At 34.1% G+C, this 9,618-nt stretch overlaps 1 protein-coding gene across 5 annotated transcripts in view; it reads right to left on the reverse strand.

Annotated features, from left to right (window-relative positions):
• LOC117173485 (transcriptional regulator ATRX homolog) overlaps positions 1 to 9,618 on the reverse strand; it is a 241,022-nt gene that overhangs the window by 223,500 nt on the left and 7,904 nt on the right. Inside the window, exons 1-2 of one of the 5 annotated variants that reach the window (XM_033362090.1) lie at positions 2,437 to 2,727; positions 2,247 to 2,301 (exon numbers count right to left, since the gene is read on the reverse strand). The exons of 2 other annotated variants lie outside the window; for them this stretch is intronic. In XM_033362090.1, coding sequence (XP_033217981.1) covers positions 2,247 to 2,301; positions 2,437 to 2,448 — 67 coding nt within the window. In that variant the 5' untranslated portion in view covers positions 2,449 to 2,727. Of the gene's footprint in view, positions 1 to 2,246; positions 2,302 to 2,436; positions 2,728 to 9,618 lie in introns of those variants that run through there. 2 more of the 5 variants (XM_033362089.1, XM_033362093.1) reach the window with 2 other exon arrangements.

Consider the following 9,618-nt stretch of genomic DNA (forward strand, 5'->3'; position numbering starts at 1 on the left):
ACGTGAAAAAGAAAAAATTTCTCCTCATAATTGACTCTTGGGATGGACAGACTGATAATGTTCTACATGATGAAAATTTTGTAGATGACTCTGGAGAAGTGACTTATACTTTAACAGTCATCCCTGAAAAATGCACCCCTTTGCGTCAGCCCTGCGATGTCTACTTTTATAGACAAATAAAAAATGTCATCAAGAGATTGCAAAAAGCTACAGACCTATTGAAAGAGGAACGCGAAATAGTTTCACGGAAAGATGCCATAAAAATGCATTCTCTTGTACATCATCAGTTTTCAACACCAGGTTTTGAAAAAATTATTCGCTACGTTTGGTTTAGGGCGAAATTAACGATGGAGCGAGAATTTTTGTATACCTCAATCAACTCTGTTCGCCCATAACACTCTTAAAAAATCATTGTGCGTGCAAAAATGTTAGTTTTGTAAAATGTACATGGTGTGCGAAATGCCTATGTTTCAAATGTTTTTACGATGATTATCATCCTAAGGTTTGCACGAAATTTGCTTTCGAAGACGAGGATGAGAACGAATAATGTTAAAACAATAAAATAATATTATTTAGACCTAATACGTAATCTTCATTTTAAATATCATTAGGTACTTGTAACCCAACTCCGGCGTTTATATTTTTAGGTATTTTCAACTTTTTAAAGATAAAATTTTAAAAATTAATTTTTCGTTCCTAAAAATATAGAAACATTACAAAATAATGTTTATTGCTTAAAAATAATTTATAAACATCAAATTATTGATAAAAAACTTTTGTGTGAGAAATAATAATTTTTGAAGTATTAAAATATCTTTAAAAAATTATTTATTATTATTTTTATAATCTTTGTAATAATTATCCATGCTTAAGGTTAAATTAATTGAATAAAAAATATATAAAGAAGTGCACGGGCGCGAACGCATGACAGCAGTCCCCAGTCTAGAAACTAGACCACTATGCCATCGCGGCTGGACTGACCGCTCTATAATTCGACCGGTAGTCATTGGGCGCGTATTTCTTTAAACCCTTCTTTCTCGAAAACCGCTTCGTACCTGGGCAAACGGTTTGGGCTTTTTTCATCCCATATTAAGCACTCTTCGCTCCTAAAAGATTATTAAGCTCGGTGACCCCCGTTACCTGCACTCTCCTTGTGAGTGAATACGAAACCAATCGGAACCCAGCGTCCAATGAATGAGAGCTTGTTTCAGATTGTAGTGGCATTCATTCGAATTGGCTTAGGATTCACACTCAATCATTCGGACTAGTGTCAGATTCATTCTAATTGAGTTTAAATAAGTGCTGCGAACACAAAAGGATTAGAAGCACGGATTGAAAAATGGTTCTAACGTGGGTTCGGATTGAATATGATTTACTAATGAGCCTGGTATCCATCGGATTAAATTGAGAGTTGACACGCAGATTAGAAAGGTTTGCATAAGAGGGTTGACAACTTGCTTCGGATATGGACAACTGGAATGTACGTGGAATGTTCTCGACGAACTGCAAAGCGATAGTTTTCAAAGATAATTACAAACATTTAACTGAGGAAAATTAAATGCATGCGTTACATGTCAACAAAAATCTATAAACAGTAATGCGTTTGAAAAAAAATAAAGGGAAAAACTATTAAGCAATTTAGAAAAAAAAGGAATCCCATTGTCAATAGACTTTTATATTAAAAAAGTCAAATAAATGACATATTTGAATCGAATAATTTCGGTTTGTGAAATTTTTAATCGTTTTCATAAACTTAATCATTTCTATCTGTTACCAGATATCTACCAGCAACTCAGCAAAACTTCGTTAAATTTATTTTTCTATCGGAACCACCGCAAGTCAGAACGACGTTTGCCGGCAGAATTTCTTATATTTCACACAACTCGACCAGTAAATGACGTTCCGGTTAAAATACATAAAAAAGTATTCAACGAAATCTGCCTAAATTGATGTTGACTGCTTAAAATTCGCGAAAATCGGCATTCTTTCGGTCTCCGATTCAAATAATGTCTATAGAATCGATTCTTGTTTCATTTGGCACACCCGGTGTAAATTAGGTTCCTATCACACATATTCTATACAACTAAATTTTTGCGAAATATAAATACTAAATATGCTACTATAATTATAAAAACTATTATTTAATTTAGTTATAATTTGAAAGATAATAAATCTGCATTTACCAAGTTGATTAACCTTAGCCCCGACAAAAATCCAGCCTTCAAAAAAAAAAAAAAGAAACTTACCACGGTAATTCCTTGTGCGATAGACCTCTTCCTCGTCAGTGGGTTTCACTTTTGGCTATAAAATAAAAAATAGAACAATTGTGTCATTCCTCTAACACAAAGAAATCATTTTCTAGATGTTATATGAATAAAAATGATAAAACACAGAACTGCGTCAACGACGCAGCTCAATAAGAAAAAGTCAACTTACCTCATTTGCCATGATGAAATTTTTAATCCGTCACAAAAGTGCGATTAACGGATGGTATTTATGGTTAGCAAGATGTTCAGCAGGTCGCAGAAAACATTAAATCTGCAAATGTTTTAATGAACCGCATAGACTCAGTGTTAAGAACAAACGACAAACCGCCATTACGGCCACTATCAAGCAAACACCCAACTTATCCACAAATATTCGTCATGTTTAGCGATGGGTGGCGCCCCTTGCGGCCAGAACCACAGAATGAAATGCAGTATCAGGACATAAATCCACACACGGAGTAATAATAAGGAGACCGATCATGCTGTTCGACTTTTGACTGCGGTAACTGTACATTTATTGCCAGACTTAGGCGTTTAAACCCAATTCTCTAAGGAAGGGGACATGCGCACTGTGATTTGCTATCTCCTTTTCTCCCGTAAGAAATGTGCATGTGAATGCCGTGTTGAATGAGAACCATATACTGAGGTTATGTTCCTGTAAATATTGCCAATTGAGTTTGTCAATATACGTGCTTATTTATTTCTGTGTGTTTTGTACAGAATTAAGTTGACAAATTGTGACCTAGAAAGTATGGGTAAGTAATACAGATTTAACTGTAATCATTAAATGATATAAAATGTGCAGACTGAATAATGTGACAGTACAATATTAGGTAATATGTGTGGTGGTTGTCAAGCACTGGCACTCACTCGCACACTTCTCGCGGGAGAAAAGAAGATAGCAAATCACAGTGCGCATGTCCCCTTCCTTGTTAGCATTGTGTTTAAACGCAATAAATATACAGTTACCGCAGTCAGAACCATCGACATATAGAAATGGACCGGTAATTCTGTGGTGAAAATGGTAATGGGCTCTAGAGAGAGAAAAAACATAAGATTATACGTATCTCTTTCTAGATAAAGCTGATTGGTCGAGAATATTTTCCTTGGGTGAAGTTTGGCGCAGCACAGTGCCCTGCCTTGTATCAAGGGTGTCCCAATAATGTGACGTTCATCGCACTTTTCAGAATTGATTTATTTATAATTTATTTGAGTATAATTTATGGTAAATAAATATAAAAAATAGTGGCAGCTTGTGTAGTTTGTGGGCGTTGTCAAGACGTTTATATGGGGATATATTTTCATACGTAAGTAAAGTTATTGAATATAGTAAAATAAAAAATGTTACAACAAAAACAAAACCTCAAAATATGAAGTTTTGTACCTATGCAATACAAATGGTTATTTTTTATGTTATAGAAATATGGTTCAAATTTTTGACAGTTTTTACATTATTTTTGAACTCGTAAAAAGATTATTATTGTAGCATTTTCAATCCAATTTTAAGAAGAATTTAAGGTTACCAAGTTTTTAAAATAATCTATCTGAAACAGGTTATTTTCTCTCTCTAGAGCCCATTTCAGTTCTCCCCAAAGCGTTACCGGTCCATTTCTGTATGTCGATGATCAGAACGTATGTATGATCCAAGAAGCTATGCTCCCGCAACTTGGTGGTACGAAATACGCACAAGCCGCGTCTCGTAAAGTGGCCTCCTTATTGGGTATCATGACAGCGCAGAGACGCTTTTCTAACGAAATCAAATCATTTCGCGTCATGATGTAGCACAGCGTTTCTCAAACTTAAATACTACAAAGCTGAGGTCTAAAAAGTTTGATCAGAAAAAGTTATGCAGCTTAGGGGCACTATATCGAGGCGTCCTAACGATAGGATGCCAACGCACGCGATTGACTAGATGATACTTAACCAAAAATATAAACAATAAAAAGTTAACCAAGAAGTAAGAACTAGAAAGTTTTAGATCGCGGAATTGAACAAGATGGAGCTAGAAGTTGGCCAAAACTAGAAGATGCTCACTCGCTCCATCAAAACATTAAAGTGCTATCTCGGGCGAGTAAAGCATGAAGGTGCCACTTCTCGATTATAATCTAAACGCGAGAAGTGGCAACCGTCATCCTTTGCTCACCCGAGATAGAACTTTCATGATTTGATGAAGCGAGTGAGCATCTTTTAGTTTTGGCCAACTTCTAGCCTCATCTTGCTCAATTACGCGAGCAAGACTTTCTAGCGCTAACTTCTCGGTTAGTTTTTTATCGCTTTTATTTTTGGTTAAGTACCGTCAAGCTGTGTCGCGTGCGTTGGCACCCTACCGTTAGGGTGCCTCGATATATGAAACTTGAAAATCTGAAATTTACACTAAACTAAAATTGGACCGGACACGGCTTCGGATTAAGATAAAAAATTCAATTTTTAGTTTTAAAAAAGTATAAAAACACCTCCCGTGATATTTCAAGGTATGGAGACTCTGAATGAGAATAAAAATATTTTCATCAAAAAAGTTATTCAGTTCGGAGAATATGAAATTTTTGTGTGATGGTGTAGCGGTGTAACAAAATGTTTATCACTATTTTGGTTTTGGAAATAATTAAATAGGATTATTTATATATTAAATTAGACACTACCTGAAATAAATTATTTTTGCGAAAAAAACCAAACTAGTTGCATTACAAAAGCACCGTAAATAAATGATCAAATTTAAAAAATTTAAGTTTTAGGTCAGGATGAAACTGGTATTTTACTTCAAGTAAAATCAATTTTTTCGTCTCAGTTATTAAGAAACGCTTAAGAAGAGAAGTAGTACTTGTAAAATGTCCTAAAATTATCAAAATTTAAATAATACGCTTAATGGGGGTCTAGTACATCTAGTCATAAATTTCATAAAAATTGTTGATCATAAATATATCTCCCGTATTGCATGATTATATTGTATTATTATAATAATCACAATAATCCTTCATTATTATAATTAATGATTTTAGTTTTAATTATTTATGATTAATTTGTATAATAGCTAAAATAATAAAAACATTACTTTAGCACACTTCATGCAATTACTGCAAATGATTTATAATAAGTTCAGTAATAAAAAACACACTACAAGAAAATTTGTATACTTTCTTCGTTATTTTCAAAATCAGCCGTGTACATAGTACGGAATTATAATTCTACAAATATGTTTCAAAGTACTTAACATTTTTAATAGCACGTTTTTCCCTTTTCGATATTCTTTATAAATATAAGTGACACGTTTTTGATTTTCATTTTAGATTTATACGATTACTTATAAAACTGTTTTCGAGTCTTTCTGCAATTTGCACATGCAGCGTTAAACACGGTTTAAACTCCTACCTAAGGTCTTCTAAAAATGGAGGTCACTTTACTAGGATACTATATTAGACAGGAAAATGCAACCGCCATTCTGGTTCCTGGACAGTTCGCGGGGAACAGTGCGATAAGCATGTTGTATAGTTTAATTGAAATTAAGTTTAGAATATAAGAAAAATAGTCTGCTGCAGTGCTCCGTTTTGTAAAAATAGAAACGAGGATGGATTTAAACTTTACCGTTTTCCACTAAGGCGAAGAGCAAGACTACCAATGTGGATCATAAATTGTAGACGCGACATATGGAAACCGAATTTAAATTCAAGATTATGTAAAGTTATTACTAATATTTATGACTATCACAATATAATTCAAATATAGGGGGTCTGAAGATTATTTTTACATGTAATTAAATTTCCTATGAGTATTTTTTTGATATATTAAAGCGAAATGAGATACCGAAAAAAAGTAAGGTTAGGAACTCGTTTTTCTACAGACCGACGCACATGAACCCACGCAAATAAAAAGGACGTGTGATGTGAAATATAAATAGCTATCATAATAAACACTTAAAAAAGTATTGTATTAATGTTTGACCTATAATCTTTTATTATTTGTTAATATTTATTTTAAAAATCATATGATTATAATTTTAGCGCACGCCTATTTATAAACTGAGTAAAATTTCGATTTCAATCATAATTTTTGCAAGAGATACTTTTTGGAAAATGTGTGGGTTAAAAAATCATATCCTCGAATTTAAATATTGCATATATTATATCACATGTAATTTTATTTATAATTTGTTTTGATAACAATGCTTCAGTATAATTTAAAAATAAATAATCTATATCATGCAAGTGTATTTATATAATTCGATATCAATTTAGCGATTTTGAATTTGGCGGGGAACCAGAATGGCAGGTTGCACATTTTCAACAATAATATAGTACCTTAACTTTACGAATCTCTACGGGCCATTTGACTGGTTCACTTTTTTTAGTTGCGCGTGGCGAGACCATAACTTCTTGGATCATGACTCCGTGGATAAATATTAGCAGAGTAGCAGATTTGCGGAGTAGGTTGTTCGACCAAAGGATCCTCTAGGGAAGGACGCGACAATGATCCCCCACCACTAGCCTTTGGGCCGGAAGTCGTCATACCACTTTAGAGCGGGCTCCGTTTGAAAATCGTAAAATTCGTCATAACTGCGCGTCATACTTTTGCCACTACACTTCTTCACAACAGCTGTATCACGTTACTACATCCCCACTACCAGCGCCCAACCGGATGTGACCCAAATCGTGTTTCGAGCAATCCGTAATCGGTTCCTAGATTGTCGCGTCCTTCCCTAGAGGGTCCTTAATTCGACCAATCAGATGATTGCAAGGAATTTGCTGAAAAGTTTTCCGAAAGTGATAAGTTCGGCCCGCGCAGAGACTTGAGAATAGTTTAGCCCCTGCGCTCGTAATGTTTTCGAATATTTGAAAAGTGTTTGACAAGTGAAAAAGGAAATTGGTGGTTACAATATTATTCAAAATTTGTAAAATTGTTGTACAATTAAGGGCCCTGAGAAAAGTGGGTTATGTGTGGTTAATCTTAATTTGGAACTCAAATTCCTCGAGGAATATGTATTTTTTATACCTGGTGCAAATGAATTGTTTTGGGACCAAGGTCGAGACTTCCGAAATCGATCAGGGGTAGAAGTACTGATAACGGAAGGTTAGTGGAATTTCCATGGAAACTCAATGGATTTTCCATAGAATTATTGAGGAGTATTTTCTGGGAAATCTTTTCACGTGGGTCTAAATTCCGAGCTGAATTCCTTAAATTCCCCATAATCCTATAAAATTACCGAAATGATCTGAATTCCTGGAATTGTCTAATGTAGCAAAATGCGTAAAGTTCTTTAAATTCCCTGAAATCATCCAATTCTGTGAATATTCTGGATTCCTTGAATTCTTAAAATTCTTTGACTTCCCTGAAATTCCCTGTAATTTTTCACCATTGTATCCTCAATTCCGTTCAATATTCTGAATGATGATGCCGCACTGTAAAACGCCTACAAAAAGAAGGAAATTATATTTTTCCGATAAACGATAATAGTTTGAAGAAATATCGATGGTGATGGAACTGAGTGCTTTCAACACAATGTGTTTCTATTTCTTAAAGACTCTTGTATGCAATAAACACATTTTCGTGAGAATGCTGGAATTCTGATTTTGCACTGCTACGCTTTGTTTTTTGTTCACGTAATTCGAAGTTCAAATCATAGAATTTCAGTATTCTATAACTGAATGAAAAATATGCTTCTTATAATTGTATATGAAATGAATTTTTAATTTAAAATTATTGTATTTACAAACACTTTTATTCTTAGGAACATTGAAAAAACTTTATTAGTTCGTTTCACCTATTTGAAAATGCCGCTCACTTCTTCAACATGGCCGCGTAGCTGGTATCGTTGCTGATTGGCCGCATTTTTTTTACTTGCGCGTGGCTAGACCTTCAGTGGGTTGGATCGTGGCAGAAAACGTCACCTGACTAGAGTTCTGAGCACCCTTGTGAATTGTAACGTGTTGCGACTCACGTTTGATTTTATTACAGCGCTTGTAGGTATATGAAATAACTACCTTACCGACCAGCGCGATTAATTTGAATTTGATAAGAATATGAAACACACGCATTTCACGAGATATTTACAAAATTATGAGATTTCTTATTTTTGTTAGAAATTTATGTAGTTTGTTGTAAATTGATTTTTTAACTGAAAATTTAAGTATTCCATTTTTTTTTAGTGAAAATGTAATTAATTTGTTAAAAATATAACAAATATCTTCAAAAATCATTCTACTATCTACAGACACTTTATATATATATGCATATATTTCCAAACTATAATTGCACTTAATTATACTCAATTTTATATAACGAACCTGATAATGCGAAACCAAAGACTCTTTTTCGTATTCCTGCCATTTTTTGTTGTTTAAAATTTTGCGCCAATGGCAAGTACGCTGACCCGCCTAGAAGCCGCTGCGCAGAAACATGTGCGCGGTGACAATTATACACCGGGTGCAAGCAATTTTTCGGAATACAATATCTTTTTTCATTTTTCAACAAAAAAGATTAAAAATTGACCAACAAACACCAACAAACGACCAACAAATGATTCCGCGAAGAATTTTTGGAAAATATAAAAAATCAGAGTGCTAGTAAATATTTCTTTTGTACTAGTGTCAGGGTACTATCAGAGATGAGGTGGGAGATTGCTTATGCCGTGTATTTGATTTTGACCGACTTACCCCAGCGCGCCCTGTTCGCCTTAGCCTTCTGGGAACTAAAATTAAAGGTGCAAAAGCACTCCCTGTTTGCCTTATTGTTATTTTTCGGGAACTAAAATGAAAGGTGGCTTACCTGCTACTTACTTGGTGAAACAGGGTACAATTTGATAATAAATTAATAAAAATGTATCAAATCTACTCCTTTAAAATATGAGAAAACGAGGTATCAGCTAAACTAAGAGACCCACTCTGGTGGTTCTATCACTAACTTGTAGCCCTTGAAGAAAGAGTAATTTCGTGGTATAGTCCATTTTTCATTGGGCTTTTAATTCTATAGATTATAGGCGAACTTTTTGTGAAATCGATAGTGGTCGAGTTCTTGGAAGGGAATTCTTTAAACCCTATCTATTATTCATTAAATATATATTTAGCAGTAAAGTTTGTCTGGAGTGATGGGGATTGAATAACTAAGTAGGAAAATATCGATAGTGTTGAAGTTTTTCATTGTACAGGTCAGGCATAGTAAGTGCATAGTTGCACGGTGTGGTTCTCATGATATGAGATACCTGTGATTTTTATAACACTGCGGCTGCGCGGGGGAAATTGGTTACAAAAACGTTTGTGAATACTGCAAAAACTAAATATATCTAAATAGCAGTACATTTATACTTCGGAAACATAGAATGAAGTTTTTCATTAAAAATAATACTTTATTTTGCATTTTGTTA

This window comes from Belonocnema kinseyi, chromosome 5, assembly GCF_010883055.1.
Source record: "Belonocnema kinseyi isolate 2016_QV_RU_SX_M_011 chromosome 5, B_treatae_v1, whole genome shotgun sequence".
Taxonomy (NCBI): Eukaryota; Metazoa; Arthropoda; class Insecta; order Hymenoptera; family Cynipidae; genus Belonocnema; species Belonocnema kinseyi.